The 22,835-nt window shown below is 39.7% G+C and overlaps 4 protein-coding genes across 4 annotated transcripts; 1 reads left to right on the top strand and 3 right to left on the bottom strand.

Annotated features, from left to right (window-relative positions):
- Window positions 1-618: 618 nt before the first annotated feature.
- On the bottom strand, window positions 619-2,039 carry cimap1b (ciliary microtubule associated protein 1B). Its single transcript, XM_070831269.1, has 6 exons — window positions 1,928-2,039; window positions 1,636-1,839; window positions 1,387-1,488; window positions 1,182-1,303; window positions 884-1,024; window positions 619-790 (listed from the first exon to the last, which is right to left on the bottom strand). Exons 1-6 carry the CDS (start codon window positions 2,037-2,039, stop codon window positions 698-700), a joined length of 774 nt encoding a protein of 257 aa, XP_070687370.1. The 3' UTR covers window positions 619-697.
- Window positions 2,040-4,103: 2,064 nt separating this feature from the next.
- On the bottom strand, window positions 4,104-7,955 carry LOC139202000 (protein tyrosine phosphatase domain-containing protein 1). Its single transcript, XM_070831461.1, has 12 exons — window positions 7,765-7,955; window positions 7,582-7,662; window positions 7,117-7,235; window positions 6,692-6,829; window positions 6,301-6,572; window positions 5,888-6,190; window positions 5,524-5,778; window positions 5,316-5,432; window positions 5,126-5,227; window positions 4,880-4,960; window positions 4,669-4,779; window positions 4,104-4,552 (listed from the first exon to the last, which is right to left on the bottom strand). Exons 1-12 carry the CDS (start codon window positions 7,953-7,955, stop codon window positions 4,430-4,432), a joined length of 1,893 nt encoding a protein of 630 aa, XP_070687562.1. The 3' UTR covers window positions 4,104-4,429.
- Window positions 7,956-9,505: 1,550 nt separating this feature from the next.
- Window positions 9,506-15,251, bottom strand: LOC139201055 (ADP-ribosylation factor 4-like). Its single transcript, XM_070830270.1, has 6 exons — window positions 15,083-15,251; window positions 14,157-14,237; window positions 13,912-14,021; window positions 13,234-13,305; window positions 11,921-12,046; window positions 9,506-11,821 (listed from the first exon to the last, which is right to left on the bottom strand). Exons 1-6 carry the CDS (start codon window positions 15,147-15,149, stop codon window positions 11,735-11,737), a joined length of 543 nt encoding a protein of 180 aa, XP_070686371.1. The 5' UTR covers window positions 15,150-15,251; the 3' UTR covers window positions 9,506-11,734.
- Window positions 15,252-17,095: 1,844 nt separating this feature from the next.
- LOC139201633 (uncharacterized) lies at window positions 17,096-21,756 on the top strand. Its single transcript, XM_070831011.1, has 10 exons — window positions 17,096-17,164; window positions 17,409-17,540; window positions 18,891-18,995; window positions 19,092-19,141; window positions 19,233-19,352; window positions 19,473-19,518; window positions 19,742-19,813; window positions 20,001-20,154; window positions 20,239-20,321; window positions 20,421-21,756. Exons 2-10 carry the CDS (start codon window positions 17,463-17,465, stop codon window positions 20,571-20,573), a joined length of 861 nt encoding a protein of 286 aa, XP_070687112.1. The 5' UTR covers window positions 17,096-17,164; window positions 17,409-17,462; the 3' UTR covers window positions 20,574-21,756.
- Window positions 21,757-22,835: the final 1,079 nt, after the last annotated feature.

Genomic DNA, 22,835 nt, shown 5'->3' with positions numbered 1-22,835 from the left:
GGATGGACCCCACTGAGAGAACAACGTTTTTCTGAACCACGTTGTTGTTACAGACAAAACTAAAGGTGTCAAAATTGTTTTGTGATGGTGAAGGTCAGGGTCAGGGATAGGTTAGTGTTTTTTAGTTACAGTACACGTTTTGTCAATGGGAAGTCCCCACAAATATAGAGAAACATGGTGTAACAATACTTTAATGGTGGCTGCTCCAGTGATGTGTTATTTGCCAGATCAGCAGAACCCACTTAACAATCAAAGGAGAATCTTATAACATTCATACTGGCTCCTTTCTGTCTTTAATGTTAGTTGTGACACATGCTTTTGCTGACATGTCCAATTAAAATTCATACTGCATTAAACGACAAAGTAATTATTTACATTTACTTTATATTGTTGACTAACCAGTTTTTCTACACCAACATGAAATAGCTACCTTGAAAAATAAAGCTGGCCCTAAATACTTTCTTAAAAATCATGATACATTAATACAAAGGTCAAACTTTTTTTTTTAATTTCAGTATAGTTAACTCCAAATACTGATAGTGGTCATAACCCTAACAAAGTGACAAGTACAAATACAAGAAGGCCTGTGACTGTGGCAATAAAATATGATTTCGGTAATCCTGATCAGTTTGCTTTTTATGCTTTATTTGATGGTGCTGCATGAATTTCCTCTCAAAGTAAGAGATCAGACATGACATCATTCAGCCACATCTACAATGAGGGGGGAGATGTACTGCGAGTGACGCAGTCCAAATGTGAAGCTTGGAGCTTTTACTTTTGTGACAATCACCTAGGAGGAGAAAAATGTCAGTGAATAAACACATAGCAGAAATATTTGGTGGCCTTTATGAAGGTAAAAAAAAGACATAATGAGGTTTCTTACCTGCTCAGGATAGTGTGCACCAGGTCCTGGTTTCTTTGTGGTTTCACCAGGTGTGAAGTTGCGGCCAGTCATGCTGTACTGGGGAGGTTTTTCTCTGTAAATACAAGGGTCTACAACTTTGTAGGCAGCAGGGCCAGGAGTCTGGAGGGGACACAAAAGTATAGAGAATAAGAGTGAATCACACAGAAGAGCCCACATTGGCATCAGAAATGAATAGAAAAACACAAAATGATTAAACTCCATATGCACAAATTCTAAAGATAAACACTGCAACATGCAGGCCATTTACAATATGTACCTTCTTCAGGTCCTCATGGAAGCTTCCATTTTTGCTGCGGCCACAAAATGAGTAGGTGGGAGCTGCAGATGTGGCCACAGTATTGTGGCCCAGCACAGGGGGCAGACTGTAGGAGGCTGGACCTGCAGTATGAGCAACATGTGCAGTTTATATTCTGTTGTGCCATGAAACTTTGTGGCAGTTGACACCAAATGCAATATGTTACCTGGTGTTTTGTTAAATAGGCCTTCTTTGCTCCTCCCAGATAGAGAATAAGCAGGGGCAGAGTGAAAGATCGACTTTCCTGCATACTCTGGGGAGTATTTGCCTGAAACACCAAATAAACTTATGTAAAGACACAGCTGACAGGTATGACAGTAGTGTACATCCTGTCTGCATGTGCTTAAAATCAGCAGTGTTTCATTTTCACATGCTTTTAGAAAACCTATTTTTATGTGTAAGGAGTTTCACTGACCTGGTCCAGGGACCTGGAACAACCTCGGCTCTTTTGGACGGCTGTGTAGTGAAAACGCTGGCGTGCCGTCCCGGCCCCCTCTGGTGATGTTGGAGGGGATGAGGTATCTTGGCCCAGGGGAGCAGTCAGCACTGGCCAAATCATGACGTGTACCAAAGCTGAACATTGGTGCTTTGTATTTAGTAGGGTCATGTTTAGAAATACCTTAATGGAGAAAATGGCAGAAAATGTCTGTTATGTTAATAGCAATGCTGTTGGTGGCGAAAAAGCTTAATGGCTGTTTTGGCTATACCTGTGAGTCCAGGCAGTGCATACTTGGGCCCTGGACTACCATAAAGGGCAGCTATGGTCCCCCTTGGCTTGTGAGGCCTCCAGGTCCCAACCCAAGGTTCGGTGGTTGTCATTATCCTGAGAGAGAGATAGACTGTGCCCAAAAGCAAATTGGATTTTAAGTTATAAAGAGAAAGAACAGTAACAGGAGCACTTCTGGTGTCCCTTACACTCACCAGTGCTCTTGGAGGGGGAAAGAATAAGAAAATATGACCTCATCTGTAGGAAGGTAGTGGCACAAAAAAAACCCCAGGCGCTCAAAATCAATAAGCTTGGCTCATACATTATGAAATGTACAGGAACCAATGCATGTCAACACACTTGCTTTCTCATATCTTTAAAATTGCACAATTGCAAACATTCTGCACTATTACTCAGTGTGATGTCACCAGGAAATGCCATATTATCACAGTAATGTTTGTAGATTTTGAATAATAATCAACAGCCTGTGTTCATTTGGGATGGATGTGAAGCACTGTTTAGTTTTAGAAAGTTTTGGTTAAACTGATCAAAGTTTGGGAAATGTCAACAGTGTGCTTCACAGTTATACAGTACTCAGCCAATTTGTCAAAATATAAGAAAATGGAAGATTAAAAATAGTCTGGTTTGTCTAATTAAACAGATTTTAGTTGTTTTTTAAACTGATTATATAATGATCTAAAATTTTGGCAAATACAGACTTTTAAGTTCTGGTTCATGTTCATTTTGTCACTTTTGCCATGACAATATATTGTTAGCTGAATGAAATGTTCAGGATACAAAGATCAACAAAACATAAAATCATTTGAAGTGAAGGCTTTCTAAGGGTGATTTACTTCCAACACTAGTCACACTTATGAGAGAGAACACTTTGCTATGTTAATAAGTTATAGAGAGCAGCAGGCTAACGCAATGCAAATTACAACAGTAGTCGCTTTCACTTATTTAGCCTATCTAGTTAATGGACCACATTTTGGACAAGCTACATAGAGTAGATTAGAGGCCTCCTGTATATCGGTCATTTGTGAGTAAAGTGACACCAATGCTACACCAAAAACAGTGAACATACTGTGTCAGACACCCAGAGTGGCCTGTAGCAAAACCACAACATGTCTACCAAGAGCACTCACACTAGTAGCTGCTCTCAGTTTAGTACAGTTGTAACTTCAGTTGCTGACTTAGAAAACAGATAAATGATTTTACCTTGTAAAAATTCCGATCCTGCCGTGAGTTTTCCTGTATATCAGATTTTATCTGCAGAACTCACCATGTGCACTGAACCCAAACACAGATTGTGTCAACTTTGCTATGACAACGTTGCCATGGAGACCACTCTTTGACAGGCACACTTAATATGTGTTGTGTTTGAATGTGTGTGTGTGTGTGTGTGTGTGTGTGTGTGAGAGAGAGAGCAGTGCAGGAATTCCCACATGTGAATACATATAAAACACAGTATGCAGATGGTGTAAATGATTTATTAGGTATAAAGGCTGAAACAGGCCACAGTGACCTTGTCGACACACTTTGGATCTAACCTGCTAATACTAAGGTACACTAGCTTACATACCATTGAAAATAGACATGATAAAAAACATATTAGCTTATAGCAAACATTATACCAGTATCATTTCTATTTTTTCAATGTAGGGGTTTTATTTCAAGTTTTAACCACTGTTTCAGCACAAAATGCAAGACTGGCCCATGGCATGAGTGAATTAGGTCTAGCATCCCACACTTTCCTAGGTGCAGCCAAATGACTTTTTTCCCTTACAACATATTTAATAATGGTTTCAAAGATACATGGATGTTCAAATATGACTGGTGAGGGCCTGAGGGATCAATATTCTTGATCTATTTTAATTGCACAGGACTGACTTTGTACCAACTGTTCATAAAGAGCAATAAATGATTAAAAATGATGAGGATGTAAATGTGCAAATCTACACAACCTTACATTTCACTCAAAACTTTGCATCTATAAATAATTTTATGTTCCTTTTTTGGTAACTGGCACATTTTCGCACACTTATTGCCCTCCGTGAATAGTGGTAGTGTGAAAGTACGAGCAAAAAAAACCATCAGTTTAGCATCAGAAAGAGCAGTTAAAATTGAATTACAGACAGAAGTGGGAATAGCATAGAAGTTTTTACATGGTTGGCAATTCATTCAATATATGGAAAAAGAAAAGACAGACGGTTTCAAATCCGTATCCATATGTGCTTGAGATATTTAGTTAAGGGAAGGAATAATCGGATGGTAACAGTCATTTACGGCAGGGGACTCTCTCTCACCTGGGGCTCCAAAAAGACTAAAATCTGTCCTAATCAGCCTTTTTCACAGCACACATTTTCAAAATGTCTTCCACGAAAAATGGCCTATTTCACCTCTTTATTTTGCCCACAGTCAAGTGTCCCAGGTGAAATATCACCAACTTTTACAATAAAAACTGTTCTGTTGATTTTTGTTTCAACGTGGACTCTGCTCTTCAAAGTGTAGCATTGGTGCTGCAGGCCCTTGTGAGGTATCTGTAGTTGTGGAAGGTTTCTCTTGAACTCCCCTTCAGGATTTTCATCAAAGTTGCGAGGCTTCCTATTTCCTCTTGGGGGCGCTGTTGTTTAAAAAAGAAAGTATGGAACTTTTACACCTTCACATCTAAGGGCTTCTCGTGGAGCAACAGCACACACACACATACTTGAACATACAGTAATTCCACATCTGTCTTACCCTTGTAAGTGCTCGAACCATTCGCTGCAGCACTGCATCCTCTCTGTGTGGACACAGGCTGGTCACCGTGCTCACACAGCTCAGCAGACAGTAGATGGTGTGTCTCTGTGGCTGTAATCATGTAATATTGGAATTAACTTTTTAAATATTTGTCAAGATGTTTAGAGTGCATTTTTGTCAAAGACGACTTATCATACACCTGTTTCCTTACCTTTTTTAGCACATTGAGAGGCTTCCTGTTGTTTGCTCCATAAGTCAGCTTGTCTACATCCTCAGCACTCAGAACAGGCTCCTGGATGAGGGTGGAGGAAACAGAGATGGGACTGATACAAAGCTGTTTACCACAGTACTGGAAGAGTAAACTACAATTCAAAACATCATGGTATCATTTTTACTTCACAGCCCAAGGACAAATTGTGAATACTGGAATTATGTCCTCTTGTTTTATGCCACTGACCCTTAACTTCTCCAGCCAGGTCCACAACAGACAAGTGAGAACTTGAGGATCTAACTCAGTGACCAGCAGAGCCCAGCCGCATTCGCTACTGTTCAGTTCCTCCTGTTGAAGGAAAAGGTGACAGTATTAGAACTCATAATCAAAGTGAAATGCTCTGGTGTAAAACCAGGTTTGCAGCAGTAATTTTCACCTGCAGCAGAGCCGATCTTTGCAGAATGGCTTCTCCTGGCGGAGTTTGATCTGCCATTGCCTTAGCAATAACACGGGCGACTGAGGTTGGGCCTGAATTATGTGGATTTCTGCACAACTTTATATGACAGAGATCAGAATGTTTTACAGAATTCACATCAAAAGTTTCTTTATCAATCAGCTTTGTTCACAGTGAGACTCACAGTTACCTCAGCGTTAGAGCTGTATTTGGGAAGCTCCTTTTTAGCCGTGCACTTAGATCTCTTAGCACAGTTGTTGCTTGTTCCCATGCTACAAATTGGGATGTTGATTGGATGAGATTCCTTTTTGGTGGTATGATGGTCTGGTAAAAGTGTGGCAACGATCGGATTAACTGTTCTCAGATCAGGTCGTATCAGATCCTGTACAGACCAGTTTCTCTCATTTCCAAGTGCTGGGGTGCAGTATGGATAAAACTCCAGATCCTTCAAGACAGAACGCAACAAAGTGAGAAAAGCCTCTATGACCAGTTTGATGTTACAGAAGACATTCAGACACTTAATGTAATTCTGAACAAACAATGTAAAGCTGGACCTCTTTTACTGCGATTTTGCTGAGATCAGAGTCACTGTAGCTGCGTTTGTCCAGCAGCACGTCTCTCTTCCTCTCCAAGAATCCCAGTGGCTCGTCCCAGGAGGATATCGACCCTGAGCCCACCCATGAGCCCTCATTATCCTCCCTCAGTAAGGGCAAGTACTGTTTGGCCACCAGGGTCTCCCTCACAGTCCTGCTCAGGATCTTCAACGCTGACCTCTTCTCCAGCTCAGCACAGACCTCCGGAGGAGCAGGGAGACCCAGGGCTAAGCAGGAGAGATGCACAGACAGGAGGTACACCACCTAATGAGGAGATCAAGAGGAAGTCAAAGGGGAGGAGAAAGCCAACTGCTCCACAGTACAGTCAGGTATGTTTATGAGACAGGATTAATGTAGTATACCGACACCCTCACCTTGGGTGTGTGTCTGAGGGTGCGTGCCTCCTGGCCATGCAGCAGTAGTGCCTGGCGGTTTATGTAGTGCTGCAGGGTGAAAGGGGCTCCATGCCGCAGGCTGAGGTCTGGGTATTGGGTCAGCTGTGTGCCAAGCAGGCGACCAAAGTCAAACACCTGGTTGATCTGTGCCCGGGTCTGGATGGAGCGAGGCCGTTTAATCCGTACGTAGTGGATAGCCTCACTTGGGCTGATACGCAGGGTGTAGATCAAGTAACAGGCTATCAGGACGCCTGTTGGGCAGCAAGAAAGCAGCAGAGACACACAGGCAAACACACTGAATATACATGAGAGCGTTACATATGCACAAACTGACACACACAGTAGATACAGTATGTATGTTTATTCCTACCTGTCCTGCCCAGGCCTGCGTGGCAGTGCACAGCCACTCTTCCTTCCCTTACCGCAAAGGCCAAAACCTTCACCCCATCAATTATACCAACGAGGGAGGACACTCCGAAATCTGGCATCCCAAAGTTGTAAAAGTAAACTGCAAATACAAATATGTGCACAAGTGAATGCTTCTGGAGATTAACTGAGTTTGTAGGCTGTCCATTTTGTAGAAACACAGTACACAGTGTATAATGCAACTCATAATTATTTGCTGCCCAATTGACACAACTGTCTCTCAGTACTTTAATCAAACCGTAAAGATTTCAGGCTATTTACATCCCCCATTTTGTGAGTTTAATCTGAAACTGTCTCATGAGAGAAATGTCCAAAAATAGCGAACTGTAACTACCATACAGTAAACACAGTAGATAATACAAATCTCACTGTCATTGTCCATGAAGATCTGTGGGGAGTATGTGAAACCACTTTCAGGGTCTAGGGGCTGCCCACAGTGAGCATGCTCTCCCGGAACCTGCATGTTGATGATCGACCTGATGTTCAACCTGGGAAAAAGTCATTAGAAGACACAAGTTGAGGTGCTGTTTGCCGCTTCTCAGTGATTAAAAAGAAATAAGTCCTCATATAAAATTGATTTGTCTAATGAAAAAGCAGTAAAGTCAGATGTCTTACCCTCACTGTACCCAATAAAAGCAACACAAGGTAGATTTGTTTCTGCACTTTGTTTTCAACTAACAATTTGTATGTGCACAGGAGGTTTAACAATAAGGGGCCGTCATGTTGTCACACATAATTCCTACAGCTACTCATGCATCATGCATATCTACATACTGCACAGACACACAGGAGAACAACACAAACATTACAGGGGTAATAATGAGCAGTTATTACTTTCGAAATTGCTCTATGACGTTGTACTTCTCAATTAGATGATTGGACGGCCGTGCCATGGCAATAATGCTATCTGTCACCCTGCAATAGGAAGAAGTTCATAATCAGTAAACTACCATCTCCCATTTTAGAAATAGCACATAACACAGCAACATCTCTGGGACTGCAGTCACATATTCTCACCAGGAGGAGAAAAGGCCTCGGATGACCTGCTGATTTAATCTCCAGCACTCTGGTCCTTCATAGCGACAGTCTATTCCTCCACAGGCCAGCAGGCAGAGGAGCTTGGGTGGGATGGCCTTCACCAGATTCTCTCTGGCCTGGGTGTAGGAAGGCCGTGGTACTTCTAAATGCATGGTCATCGTCGGCATCATCCTGCTCCAAGTGAAACCCTGAGTTACTACACTGTAGGTGTGAAGGACTAGGCCGTAGCTTTTGGGTCAACGGGCAAACTCATGGCACTTTGTCAGTGTATGTGAGTTTTTAACAAAAGGTACAGCTTAAACTGACAATAGTCATAGTTGTGCGGCATTACTCTTCACTGTACTATTGTATATTGTGCATTAGTCTCAATGCTATCGAGTTAGCCTCTGTTTGAGGTGTATTTATTCTAAATGCGCTGTGCAAAATGTACAATATAACCCACAGGGCTGGAAAGGATATCAAAAACAGCAACATCTCCAGCATACAATGAATATGTGATGTTCCACACAATACTCCTATATAATATCATGGAATCAGTCAAATTTAAAAACTCACCTTGTCGATTATCTTGGATAGTGCAGCTGCAAATCCCATCTAATGTGTTTCCAGAGTGTAAGGGTATAGGAAAGTGAAGAAAAGGGTGCTAAAAGCGGCAGAATACATGTGCTCCTCTATGCTGACCCACCCTGCTGCTTACAGATACACATACACAAAACTGAGCGCTGACCCAGCTCCACTAAGCCTGATTAGCTGTCATAAATACTTTCGAACAGACATTCACACAACATAGCAAGCCAATTATATAATGCTTATACCTTCACTTGTATCTATAAATGTCCTAATTACATGGCACCTGCTGAACGTCATACATGAACTTGACTTCATAAAATCTAGGAAATTTAATTTGATTGTCTTCATCCTCACAAGGACCAAGCTTGACAGAAAACTGACACATCATAGGATTATAGTTTTGTGTCGCTGCACATCACCCCATGTCTACGGGGAGTGGCTCTGGACATGTCATAGTGCAGCAGTGAGAACAGCTGATAGTGACGGGGATGAATGAAGTTTGTACTGACCAAAAACTAATATTAAAAAAAAAAAAAAGTCCAGCAGAAACATTAGCAATGTTCAAAGCCCCCAAATCACAGAGGACAGAGGACATGAGAATATTTCTTCAAAAAGAAAGACAGTATTCGCACAGGTTTTTTTTTTCTTCAAAAAAAAAAAAAAAAGTTATGTCTTCAGATACAATCTATTAAGTTAGCTAACATATCAAATATTCATGGTGAGATCATGTTGGAATATTGATACAATTTGTAAAAGTCAGCTAGCCATAGAAAATGGCACTGGATTGCTGCGTTAGTTCTACATGTTATAGTGGAGCTTTGAGTGTCCAGTTTAAATATGGCAAGGAGATACATTTTTTTCTGAGACTTCATAGAAAGTTCATTTTTGCATGCTTTGTAACATATCAACATGAGAAAAAAAGTGCATTTTACTCCTCATGTTACACATTTTGCTTTATTGCACCAACTTTGTTGTTTTAGGGCAAAGTTAGTTAATCAGTGTGTTGGTCTGGACTGTGCCAACATACCATGATATACTACGTTAAAGTAAATGTAATTTTATTTTAAAACGGTGTTGGTGGGAAATTTGCATTGACATTGCATGTGGCATATAAAGGCACTTATTTTATAATACATATTTCATACTCATATTTGCTTTGAGGGCAGACATCAGGGCTCTATTAGTGCAATTAATACATAATACAGAAATCCAGCAATCCACTGCCTCTCCCATGGACACCCAATTGTTTGTTCTAGTAATATACTTTTGCATTACTTTGACTTGTGGAAAAGCTCTCCTCTGTGTAAATGTTAGTCTGACTGTCTGCATGCATGCGTCAGCCTGGTTTTTAACTGTCACACTGACGCTCGTCTTTCTTTCAAAAGTGTTTCCGCAGATGCTTACATGACAAAAAAAATTAACAAAATGCATCTTTTACACAATAATCTAGTCACTGTACACTGAACCGTACAGATTCTCTCTGCATTTATCTCCATGGTATCATCCAATAACTAGGTTAGAAAAAAAATGATCAACTGCAATAGCTTACAGCTTTAAGAGAGCTGTGTGGCACGTTATTTACACTCATAACCTTGGTCTCGGGGCTATTTAACATGCAGAAGCAGCATATTTTGTGGCACAAGTGTAGTGGTTTGAAAGCGAGCACTACACCAAAGAAGGGCCGGGAATAAGATCTGTGTGTTTAGTCACAGGGCTAAACAGTTTGTAGCAAAACACCTCTAACACTTCCTCTAATCCTCTTAGACACAGCTCCTGATATAAGATGCCAGTTGAGTTTTTAGTGAGTATTTATGAAACTAAATTTCAGAATTAAGAAAGCATGAGCCGATTTGTCTTTCTGTGGATACAGTAGTCAGATAATGTAGTAATAACACGTTTGGATAAAAGCTAAAAACCAGTTAAGATGACAACTGCCTGTCCTCAACAATGAGTGAAGTCCAAAATGCATATTCCTTTTTTAACATTGGCTTTATTCAGAGCTTTTTTTGTAAAATATTTTTAGTGAATAATTTTATGAGTGGCAGCTCCAGAATCTGCAAACATAACTTGGAATGTATACACAAATAAATTGATGAGCAGGTACGTTTTGGTGTTTCAAAAAGGGGTAGAATAATTAATAACATAATACGGCATTTGTCTTCAGCCAGTACAACACTCAGCACCAAACACTGCCAAAAAAGGACAAAAAGAAACACAACAAAAACATGCTACTTTTTCTGTTACACTGACACTGGCCATGTACAGACACTGAAAAAATGTGTCCTTCCTTGTTTTATGGTGAAAAACAAAAAAAGATTTTCTGTTTTCCACTGTTTTTGAGCGGACAGAAGAATTGAAATTGAAATTACATTTTTTTATGGGGGCTATTAAAAAGGAAGGAAGAGGAGTGAGGACAAATTTACAAATGTTCAAACAGGATAAAATCCTGGTTGATAATGAAAAGAAGCAATCAACACTCACACTTGTGTGGTTCTGCTACACCGAAGCAAACATTGCAGCACAAAGATGATGTCTTATTGCATTGTCTTTCAAAAGCAAAAAATGAAAGCATCTTAAGAGGGGGCATGACCGAGATACATGAATGAGCTATAGAAAAGGATTTGTCAGATTTGTGTAACGAGGGACCAGAAGGCACAATGATCACTTATGGATCCATTCACTGGGAGGCCACGTGGCTCCACACTACCAACAAAATCTACCTGTGAAATCACTGCTCTCCTCATCCATCTCAATCAACAGGCTACAGGCCTTTACAGAAATGAGTTGGCGTGAGACTGAGGACGTAGCAGTGAAGAGCAAAGTTTAAGGTCTGATAGGGAGTCAAAAATCCAGGAGGGGCTGCGGAGATGAACAGCTCGTGGTAGCCTACAAGATGCCCTTCACCAAAGCTCAGGTTATATTGTCATATCCCACGATCTAGGCTCGACAATGGCTGTAAATAAATCCAACATTACAAGGGGTTGATTGCTGCAAGTGGTGCCTAGACGTGAGCCAAGGTGTCAAGTGGAAAAACAATTGAGATTACTCTACTCTTTGTTTCCACAAAATGTCCCTGACGGGCCATTCGCTCACAATGCAACTGAAAGTGTAATTACAACCTGTTGCCATACAAGAGTTTGAGAACGAAAAGAGAAAAATACAGACTATGTCAAGAGATAATACGGTAGTAGCATTGATAATAAAAGAAAACATAGGAGACATTAAAATTTTCCAAAAGGTGATTATATTGTCCACCAGCCTTGTCCTTTTTGTGAACATTGGTGCTGGAAGACCAAATGTTTTTGGATCGAATGTCTGTGCCTTCTCTCCTGTCCTGTGGTGTTGAGTTCAGCTCTCATCTGTCTAGCCGATCCCTCCCTTAGTTCTTGGACAACTCTTTGGATAGCCAGTCAAGTCCTTCGTACAGCCCAGTGCCGTCGGTGGCGCAGGTTGACTGAATGTGCCACTGTGGGGTCGAGAGTTAGATATGGATGCAGGTCACATGCTTACACTTTTGACTCTTACTGCAGGCATGTGGAACATGTGTCTTCTCAAGATTACTTACAGTTTTGTTGTGGAGGGAGTATAGGCCGAGTTTGTCTGTGAGTTCACTGACTGATAAGGCATTTGGAAGGTCCTGTTTGTTCGCAAACACCAGCAATGCAGCGTCTTTCAACTCGTCTTCCATCAACTACAGGGGCAGAAAACAGATCAGAACATCAGCTCTAAGATTTCATGTCAAGGCCAAAACACTAAAAACAGATTACATCTTAAAATGAGATAATATCACTTGTTTGCTTTGAGATTTTTAGGAGGTTTCTACAAACATAACAAATCTAAGAACAAGTCTATTTGACAAAATAGACTTGCAATTTTACAAAAATAGTTTTAGTAAAAACATCAACTGAATAAAAATACAGACAGAATATGTGCTGCAAAAATACAAATGACAGCAAAAAGACGGTGGTTCATTTTCCTGAGCAATAATGCAAAGAAGGCAGATCAAGCTAAAAAAAATAAACAAAAAGCAATAAAAAAAAAATCAGTCCTGTATGTGAAGGAGAAGCAGTGCGGCAACAGTCGTAGTTTAACAAACTAGTTTACTCAAATTTTGACTAAAAAGACAAAACAAGACTTGACTTATTTTAATGACAGAAAATATGAATCAATTACCCAATGCACAGAACTGAAAAATTCAATGCACTGTCCCAAAAACTGACCTCTGGTGAAGTGGCATTTCAGTGACTGTATACTTTGTTCCTTTGTCCTCACCTACGACTGTTCTGGTGAGTCATCGAGAAGTTGACCGCACCTTTTGGAATAAACTCCCAGTGGCTATCTCAGTAACTCTGATGCAGCACAAGGCATTTATAATATGAGAATTAAGGCGATTGGGCACTTGTACCGCTGATGTGCTCAGGAGAAGTCAAAATGGCAACCCGTGTTTTCAAGATTCATAAGTTAAGCAATGCGAAGTACAAATAAACAGATTCTGTTTTTTTTGGATTTATTGACAAATGTATATATACACACACGACCAAATAGACAGGTTTTATTTTGACTATAGATGGGTCGCAGTGTTGTGAGGGATTGTCGATGTAGAGTTGATACTGTTTACCACAACACCAAAAGCACACAAAGAAAGTCCAGCAGGAGGACAAAGGCGACTCTGCTGCAGTAACTGGTGTGGGAGCGTCACTCCCCATTTGAGGAACAATAATTTTATTTGTTCCGATTTATCTACGTCACGGTGTGACACAACGATAAGTCAGAGACTGCTACTCTGCATGTCATTATAATAATGCCAAATTATGAAGCTGTGATTCATCACTGCACAGAGAACACTATTCTGGCACTACAGTCCCTTTAAATACGTACCATCTTTGAGAGCTCTTCAGAAGACTCTGCCACTCTTTCTCTGTCGTTACTGTCCACTACAAAGATAAGGCCCTGCGTGAAAAAAGAAACAAAAACAGCATTTAGTGGGTTGAAGTTGTTTTATTTCAGAGCTCCAATAATTAGCCAGATAATTGATTAAGTGAGCGATGAAGGATAATCGAGAACTCATTCATCAATGTCAATATATGCTGCCTTAAACTTCTGCAATTGTAAACTGAATGGCTTTGGTTTTGGACTTTATAAAATTTCACCTTGGACTCCAGGAAACTAGGAGCAGCCCTACATAACTTTAGTAAGTAAATGAGTGCCAAGAGACTAAAACTTTGTTATGTAGAGAGTGGTTATGTTGATATATAGAGTACAGAGACCTGGAGAAATTGCCAGAAGTTTTTATGATAAAATTTGGAGATGCCAATTTTTCATAGACAATAATTAAGTAGCTTGGCTGACACAAGGCTGACCCAAATAACAAGGCCAACAGGAACAGAATTGCTTACTTTCATTCAAGAAAATAAAATGTAAAGTAAGCAGCATATGAAGGAGTACAAAGTATATCATTTGCAATGTGAACATAATTTTCATATATGCTCATAAGTCGGCCAATTGACTGGCTATCTGCTTTTTCTGATAGGCAGAAGGCACCCGTGTGTGTCATACCTGTGTGTTCTGGAAGTAATGTCTCCAGAGGGGTCTGATCTTGTCCTGGCCGCCGACGTCCCACACGGTGAAATTGATATTTTTATATTCTACTGTCTCCACATTGAAACCTTCACAGATTAAAGAGGGATGGGGACAAAGGGACAGATCTTTAATGAACCTGTACACAGTGAGTCAAAAGATGTCGAGATGCACGACTGAAATTTTGGACTGAACTTCAAAGTAACCGTCTGTGTATTTCTTACCAATGGTTGGGATGGTGGTTACAATTTCACCAAGCTTCAATTTGTACAAGATAGTTGTTTTACCGGCAGCATCCAGTCCAACTGCAGGAAAAAGTGTGATAACAATCCACAGTTATATCAGGAGAAGATAAAAGTTAGCTGTAAATTACACAATAGTTTCCCTATAGATCTATTGATCAGACAGCAGAGGACACGCAGAAACATAGTAACATCACATGTGACTTCACAAAGTGAATCATCTGTGCTGAGCCATTTTCACCAAGAAGTATGAGGGACGATCAACTCCGTTAGACCTTAATATACATCAGCTTCATGACGAACTTATCACTCCTTAAGTATCCGGAAACGAGACTGAAATTTAGCGCTACGCAATGACACTTAGCAATAAGATGTCATAAGGAGTTAGTTACCAAAGAACAAGTTTACCAGAGTAGAAAACCACAAACGCCATAAGGAGTTCGGGTACAACAAGTTTGATAGGCTAAAGCTGAATGTCTAAAATAATGTGATAACTTTGTGAGTAAAGGGCGATTTCACTTCCCAAATAGGTTCTGTTATGAATGTTATTATATGGTAAACGCACATTTGACATTGGCAGCCACACCTTGGTTTAATCAAAGCCACTGTGCTGTAAAAACACTTGATTTTAAGTCTCTTTCGGGACAAAGTTGTTGTTAGCATACTTCAGCAAACTCCCCTCAGACGATATCTATTAGCTAACGCTCGCCAGGGGAACTAGTTTTCCTTTGTCTCCAAAACACAGTTATTTAAATATCTCTTAGGTGTGTTTTAAAGGGTTTGGACACTTCACTGCCATTAAAAGCTCACCGAGCACTAGCTAACGCTAATCAATCACCCAACAAGCTTCAGCTAAAGCTAAAAACCGTGCCGCCCACGAACATTAGCCAAACACAGCTTTCACTCACCCATCAAAATCCTCATTTGCTTTTTGCCAAAAAGTTGGCTGAAGAGCGACGAGATGGTGAGCCCCATGGCCGGCCGAGGATGTCAGAATCAGTGGAAGAAGCAGGGATATTAGCCCCAGCAGCAGAAGCAACGTGTGATAATTTAACACTGATCCACTGCTGACTGCCACGTCCGGGCCAACGTGGAATACATGACGTCACCAGTTTGAATCAACTTTATCAACACTCGGCTGTTAACACACCTGGTTGGTTTGTCCTGTACAAATACAAGATCTTCTGTTCAAACAATAAAGCCTGCGTGATTATTTCTAGCATTAAGCAGAAGACTCGTGTTTAACACGACAGAACATTATTATCGATATTTGGTTGTTTTTGTAAAATGGAGGGCCTATTGGTACCACTAGATGTCGCTGTTACACAGACTTTCATCATAATGTGAGCAAGCTGTGATACAAGTGACCTGGTTGGTTAATAATTACAGGTGAGTTCAGACAGACAGTCACTGCACGTGTGTGTGTGTGTGTGTGTAGCTGTTGGTTATCATTTCAAGCAGAGGAAATTACATTTTACATTTTAGTTTGCCTGTTTTCTCTTCGTGTATTAATTTCTTGTAAGACTGGGAAGAAAAGGAATTTTTAACAATCCACATGGGGATTCCCATTTGAAAGTATTGCACTAGGGTTAACCTGTGAAACACACATCCAAAAAGCAGCAGGTGGAGTCAAAACAGCTGCACGTGACTAGATGCAGACTTTTATAGAGGTGTGCCTGCATAAGAGAGCACCTTTTCACAAAGGCCGGTAACGAAGGCAGGTTAGATAGATAGATAGATAGATAGATAGATAGATAGATAGATAGATAGATAGATAGATAGATAGATAGAAATACTTTATTGATCCCCGAGGGGAAAGCAAAAAGAGCAAAAGCAAATAAAAAGTTATTTAGCTGTGCCCACACAGAGAAAGGTTTGAATAGTGATAATTGGATATTTACCATGGAAGCCGATGGTATACTAAGTGGAGATCAGGTAGGCATTAAGGTTAATACTTTTCTGAGTCTGAATAAATTGATTGGACATGAAAGCAGCTTCTTTGCATGAAAACTGTTACTGTTACTGTTAATAGATATCTTTCTAAGAACATGTTTGAATTTTGTTTTTCAGATTGATGTTCTCTCTACTGCGTACTTAGTGTTACTCACTCCCAGGTAATATGCTCACTCGTACTGTACCTGCTACAAGTTTGATTTGACTCACCATTGACAATTGTCATTTATTTACATTTTACATCAGGAGACCATATAGCAATCAGACTGTGGCACATAAACATGTTTTAGAATTTCTTGTACTGGAAGTTTATTATATCAGCACAACAATGATTTTATAGTTTCAGCTTCCTGATTGTAGAGACATTTAGTGACATTTAGCTCATGTTTTCTCTTTGAATTTTCTCTGGTGTTCTTATATAAAGCTGTTATTCTATCAAGGGTGTTGCCATCCATGTTTCTTACTAAAAACGTAATATTCAGCACTGAGTTGTAGCCACTAAAAAAACCTTAAAACTTCCCTCAGTGAATTCTGCTGCTTGTGCTGTCTCTTGCTCTCTTTCTTCAATTTGTGACAAAGACACAATGAGAGAGAGGACAAACTGGTGCCGGAGAAAATGCGGGAAAAAAACTGAATGTCCTCTTTGCCTCTAGTTAGTTTTTAATGAAGCAAAGTCAAGGGTTATGACTTAACGTGTGTGTGTGCGCGTGCATGTGTCACATGTGTCTGAGACAAGTTGTCTTTCAGCCATAACAGTCTATCATGCGCTCAGACTCAGTGACCCATGTAATAAACCTCAGCTTTAGTCTTGATGTGCTGTCATGCCGCCAAGACTTCACAACTTCATGTTCCTTATTCATTCAAAACCTAATACACAAGTTAAAAAATAGACTAAAGTTAATATACTGCTGATATCATTTTGCCAGCCTATACGGTGTTATTTACTACTTCACATATTCCTGATTACCTGCAGTGTGTTTGGGAGTTTTTCTGTCCTGGTGGTTTCCATAGTGAGATGGAGGCATCTAAAAGAACAGGTAAGTCAGGTTAGATGTACATTCACGAATGCCTGTGTGTGCTCGTGTGCGTCACTGTGCTTTTGGTAGCATGTGTATTTGTGTTACTGTATGCTGTGCTTAATTCATGGATCGTACACATTTTATGTTTTTTTTTTAAACAGAATGGTTAATTGCCACAAAAGGCTGCAGGGCCTTTCTTGATTTTTCTCTCTCACAGTTTTACAGTGAAGCAACATCCTTGCATATGTGTATTTGTCGGCAGGTGCAGCTCCTGGTGCAGCTCGCCCTGGCAGACCTCCTCGCCGCTCTGATCCTCATGTTCACCAGTGCCTTGAACAAAGTTAGCACTGACAACAGCATAGCCATCTGCCAATACAGCCTGCCGCTGTCACTGGTGAGCAACAGTTACTTTCACTCTGTTAGACCATTTGGGTGCTTCCCAGCTGAAGAGTCTGTCGTTTCAGGGTTAAAGGTTCTACCACTAAATGTGTTTAATCACAATGCTGCAGGATTTTCCCTGAGTCATTTGGTCTCAGATGTGTCATGTCATTTTAGCAATAAAATAAGCCAAAACTATGTGGTCCTTACTGCCATCCATAAAGCACAGTGGTAAGCAGTTTCGCTGTGCCATGTCTTCAGCTCTATAAATGGCACTGTGTTTCCTCTATGCTTCATGCTCTGATAACTGGCAAAGTGTTCATAACATATCTGTAAGTCTTTTGTAAACTGCACCAACTTAAGTCTCAAGTTTTTTGAATTCACATTGTAATTTGCAACGGTAAGAGTTAAGGACAGAGTAGATATTGACTTTACATAAAACAAATACAGAGAAAAATGTAATGCATGAACAAAAGCAATGCTGCGCAGTTTCATTCAGTTCAGTTTGTGGATTTCTTTCAAAAGGCAGATATGGAAAATATTTAGGCATTTGAAAGTCCAATATTTAATCGAAGCAAAAATAGCTGCGTCCGAAATGAATTCTGTATCAGTGGAAATGAAAATGCAGTGACCCCAAGCCTAAGATGAACAATTCCCTCCACTTTCAATGTGCAAGACAGCAAAGACGCAATTGTGAGAGATCTACAAGATGTTATTGGCCCATAGCAAACGACTAAAGGAATATAATGTTAGAGAATCATTAATATACTAGGTGTGGTATATTTATGGGCAACTTCACTCCCAACAAAGCAAAGTCTTTCTGACTAACTCACAGGATGGTACGTATGTATGTATATATCTATACTGAGTAATTTAAAAAAGTGTTTTTAAAGTTTTATCATTTTTACTTGGGTTTTTTCTAATGTATTACTGCAAAATGCAAATAACAGAATGTCTTCAATGAAAGAAATGAAGTGGCTTTCTCACAAGTCGACCTTTATCCACATAAATGGAATAATAAAGCATTTTCTCACAAAGATAAAGAGCAAATATCTGAACTTGTGCTCAAAACACCTCAGTTGGCCTCCAATTCCTTAATGAAAATAAGCAGTTTTTAGATTCATGGAGTAGGACAAGGATATTTCTTTTAAGCTCAAAAATTCAGCAGCTGAGACATTGACAGCTGACAGTGTTAACGGGTGACATTTAATCGATATATGCACACAGAAATGAGTACCTTTGAAAAGTTCTTTCAGCTTCATGACGCACATTGTCACATTTGGCGCCACCGTGTTTTGTGCCGCACTGTATTGTTACACCCCGACTTCATCGTTGCATCTTTGTGTGTTTGTCCGTTCTGTTCCAGACATTTTATTTCATTTCATTTCTGCTGGTGGTGCTCTACGCATGGAAGTCCAAGACTGCAATCCAAGGGTGGAGGGCAAGACCCACAGAGGATGAGGGCAGACAGGTGAGGCGTCCACCACAGTTAGAGATCATGATTTGTACAAAAAACAGCCTGGAGTAATTTAAATGATTTCCATTTCCCTATCTGTCTGGTTTACAGAATCAGTGTACAAGGAAAATAGTCTCCATACCTGTATATGCCATTGTTTGGTGAGTTTATTAACCGTATCTTTTTAAATACTATAGTTTTATCTACCATATCCTTATATTTAACTGTATGTCTGTTTGTCTAATATTACAGGTTGATCCCCATGGCAATATACTTAGCTTATGTGCTCACTCCCTTCATAAAAACTACATTGCTGATTCCAGTCACTGACAGATCATTGATCGTCCTCAATGACAGCAAATACTGCACCCGGTGAGCACACAGCCTTCATGATTAACTTTCTTCGAAGTCATTGTGCTTTTAAAGAAGTTACAGAAGTAAAATAGGTCTGTTCCCATGTGTTTTTGACTCTTTTTTTTTCTTTGTTCTCAGCTGTATTTTGTTCTTGCATATCTGGAGGGATACCTGCTCTGATGCTGTGAGTATAAAACTGTCTCATGACACATTTCCACATTTTTATAAACTTGCCTTTAGGACTTATCTTACATTAATTTTAATTTGCACTGATTTATTTCACTGTTTTTGATTGGTATTGCTGCTTCTTGTGTTTATCATATGAGCATTCATTTTATTTTCAAAAGAAATGCAAGACAGATTCGACCAATGTGCGTTTGTGCTAACATGATCTTTTTTCTTCCCAGGAGATTATCCATGACACTTTCATCAGAGTTTTTCTTTTTGCCGTTGTGATACCAGTGATGTTGTCTTGCTCGGTAAGTCATAACTCATTACATTATTTTAAGAGAAATTTTAACATTTTTCATTTTTTGTCTTGTTAATTGGTTTAAACATCTGTGTAAATATACTTATCATTTATTATTTTACAGTGCCATCTAAACACTTGAATAGTATGTCCACGCATGTAAGCAAACTGTAGTAATGTATTTTTTCTTGTTTCAGGTCATTTACTATAAGGTTGGTAAATGGTATGAAGGACACGAGCAGGAGGTGCTTTTTGCTGTGGAAGGTGATGGACGTTCAAGAAGGAGATTCAAAAAAGTGTTTTCTACAGCAAGAAACATGGTGATGGTCATCTTAGTCTGCTGGACACCAGGTACAAACACACACACAAAGCTAATACATTTCAACAACTTTCAGTCAACATCAGATTGATGTCATATGTTTCTTGCTGCTGTAGCTCTTCTCCTCATTCTGCTGTCTACCCTGATGATCTGGACAAACATTGAACAACGCAGCCTATTCGGCCTTTATATGATACAGGTACATTTCAGAAGAACAAGACCTGATTTCAAATGAGAAAATTGAATTTTCATTCAGTGTCTGAGTTGCAGGTTATAGTACTGTTTTTGTTTATTTTAGGCTGCCAGTGTGTCCCTACAAGGCTTCCTGAACAGTATGGTTTACGCCTGGGGACGGCCAAACTTCAAGGAAGCCGTTCTTGGGGAGAATACACCGCTGGTGACACACAACCACCTGGCCTTCTTTGATGAATCACTGAGGAGCTCATTCTGATGGTTGGATTTAAGCACATCGATGCAGCAGAACATGCTGTCTTTGACTATGACTATGTGACCATTTAGACTGAAACACGAAATGTACTTATTTGTGGACTGAAGATGAAAAGAAACAGGATGAAAACACAAAGACCTTGAAAACAAGAAATGACTAATGCAGTGTTTTTCATTCACTGCTGATTTTTTTAATCAAAGAAGTCATAGTAGCGTTTTTTAGTATAAATTGGGGACAAAAAAGGAGTTGTGGATGAATTGCAGAAGTGTTATATTTATATATATGTTATTAAAGTACTGCTATCAAAGATTTACAACATGTCATAGAGAATTATATGATCATTGACGTGCATGATCGACTGTATTATGTTTAGTCCCATATATTTATAGTGTTTTTCATAAGATGCTTTGAACCAGTTGTTTAATCATTAGTTTATTATTCAGCCGCTCCTCAGTACTCTGTAATCCAAGACAAGAATGATGGAAAACCTGTCTGGGTTACATAGTTTGCTGTCACTATGTCACCTATGATACCATAAAGTTGTCTGAGTCTGAGTTGCTGCAGAGAGAAGGAACACAATTTCTCCTTTGCTATGTCCGTGTGCAACCTCAACTGTAAAAATCTCTCATAAACAATCTATGGTTATGCAACAGAGGTCACACATGAGGCATATCTGATATATAATTGTTCACACACGCATAGCACAGCACAGACACTACAATCAGCACACTCTCAGGTTTTAGAATCCTAAACTCCGTGATAATGTTTAAGCACGTGTTGGACTCACAGACTGCAGGCCAACCTGTTGGTGCTTATGTAAATAATCACCTGACTCACTCATTTTTGTACCGTAAAGTAAACTTGATGTTCAGTTGTGGCTGTGCACGGTTCATTTGCCAAAGACCACACAGCCACCTACATGGGATTGATGAATACACTAAAATGTGAGGGTTAAACATAAAACAAAGCTTGTAACAATCCAACCATTGCACTGAGGAATACCACAATTAGAGATGGATTTGATGTCTGTCAAAAGGCCTTTTTTGGCCCATTTAGAAATACGATTTGTTCCGTTCTGCAGAGCTATATTTCCCCCATTGTATTCACTATGAATCCAGTTGAGGAATAACAAACAACACCTTTATATGATGGTAAGTTGAGCTATTATCAGAGATCCAAATTATTGAGTCATCACCTCTACCTACTGACCTATATTGATTTCCTTGTAGCAATCCATTATCTGATGTGTCCCAGATCTCCCCCCTATTCATGGATATAATGTGATTAAAAAAATGACTGTGTGCCACAAGGTTATATAAAAAGCAGCCATACTCAGCGAACATGCAGTATCTGGGAAAGACAGAGATCTGATAAATCTTGTTCCTTTTTATAGCCATTGTGAGTGACCCATTTTCACTACTTCATCAGCTGTTTGGTCATATTTTTATTATTTTGGTCATGCGTATGAAGTAGCAACCCGGAGCTGCCTTTTTAATTATCATATTAATTACATTTGAGCACATCATACTGCACTTAAAAGGTCGAACACCAAATGCAAGACGAGGCCACTGGCATAAACAGCACCAATACTGTAGTGACAACTTTGCACATTCATGTGTTTGTCAGTGTGCACACATAGTTGCTCCATTAATTATCTGCCCAGTGAATTTACTGAATATGATGAATGAACCCCACAGATTTGCTGACTAAACTGTGAGGCTGTGGCTCAGAAATTACTTTCTGGATTTCTAAATGTGCTCTGTCCTCCAGCTGCAAGGTTATTGAAGTAGTTTGGCACACTGAGCACAAAGCTGTGCCTGTGTGAGAATAGGAAAGTTAAAACATACATTTGGGGGAATGTCGAATGTATTTAGCATATAAACAATTTTTACATGAGCACATTTTCTGATTCTCAGAGACATCAACCATGAGATACATGTTAAAAGCAATCTATTGTATTATAGCCATCTGTCAAAGCTGTACATTGTGCGCATGTTAATTTAATTTACCAGTTCAACCCTTTTTCATCATTACTTCTGATTAAACTATTACATTTTTAACATTGGCCTGATTAATCATTATCCTTTATTCCAAGGTGTGTTGGGTCCTATGCATTAGACAAGGTAAAACCTGCTCACCCATCAGTTACATTCTGTGCCAAAAGCCAAAAAGAAAAAATGAAATTGAAGTAAAAGAAATGAAGTGTTCTATTGTTTTATAATGGTGTGTGCAGAGTCCAGTGACAAATAGCCCGTGACATACCTT

Source organism: Pempheris klunzingeri, chromosome 5, assembly GCF_042242105.1.
Source record: "Pempheris klunzingeri isolate RE-2024b chromosome 5, fPemKlu1.hap1, whole genome shotgun sequence".
NCBI lineage: Eukaryota > Metazoa > Chordata > Actinopteri > Acropomatiformes > Pempheridae > Pempheris > Pempheris klunzingeri.
This window is presented reverse-complemented; position numbering and strand designations above follow the sequence as displayed.

Excerpts from the sequence above, each read along its gene's own strand:
- LOC139201055 (XM_070830270.1), bottom strand. The coding sequence starts at position 15,149 with ATGGGGCTCACCATCTCGTCGCTCTTCAGCCAACTTTTTGGCAAAAAG. Across the intron at positions 14,238-15,082 it reads GCAAATGAGGATTTTGATGG|TTGGACTGGATGCTGCCGGT; the intron begins GTGAGTGAAAGC and ends TTTTTCCTGCAG. Across the intron at positions 12,047-13,233 it reads CTGAAGAGCTCTCAAAGATG|TTGATGGAAGACGAGTTGAA; the intron begins GTACGTATTTAA and ends CTGCCCCTGTAG.
- LOC139202000 (XM_070831461.1), bottom strand. The coding sequence starts at position 7,955 with ATGATGCCGACGATGACCATGCATTTAGAAGTACCACGGCCTTCCTAC. Across the intron at positions 6,191-6,300 it reads CCCTCAGACACACACCCAAG|GTGGTGTACCTCCTGTCTGT; the intron begins GTGAGGGTGTCG and ends TCTCCTCATTAG. Across the intron at positions 4,780-4,879 it reads CTCTCAATGTGCTAAAAAAG|CCACAGAGACACACCATCTA; the intron begins GTAAGGAAACAG and ends ACATGATTACAG.
- cimap1b (XM_070831269.1), bottom strand. The coding sequence starts at position 2,039 with ATGACAACCACCGAACCTTGGGTTGGGACCTGGAGGCCTCACAAGCCA. Across the intron at positions 1,840-1,927 it reads TGCACTGCCTGGACTCACAG|GTATTTCTAAACATGACCCT; the intron begins GTATAGCCAAAA and ends TTCTCCATTAAG. Across the intron at positions 791-883 it reads GTGCACACTATCCTGAGCAG|GTGATTGTCACAAAAGTAAA; the intron begins GTAAGAAACCTC and ends TTCTCCTCCTAG.
- LOC139201633 (XM_070831011.1), top strand. The coding sequence starts at position 17,463 with ATGTTCACCAGTGCCTTGAACAAAGTTAGCACTGACAACAGCATAGCC. Across the intron at positions 18,996-19,091 it reads CAGAGGATGAGGGCAGACAG|AATCAGTGTACAAGGAAAAT; the intron begins GTGAGGCGTCCA and ends TCTGGTTTACAG. Across the intron at positions 20,155-20,238 it reads CTTAGTCTGCTGGACACCAG|CTCTTCTCCTCATTCTGCTG; the intron begins GTACAAACACAC and ends TTGCTGCTGTAG.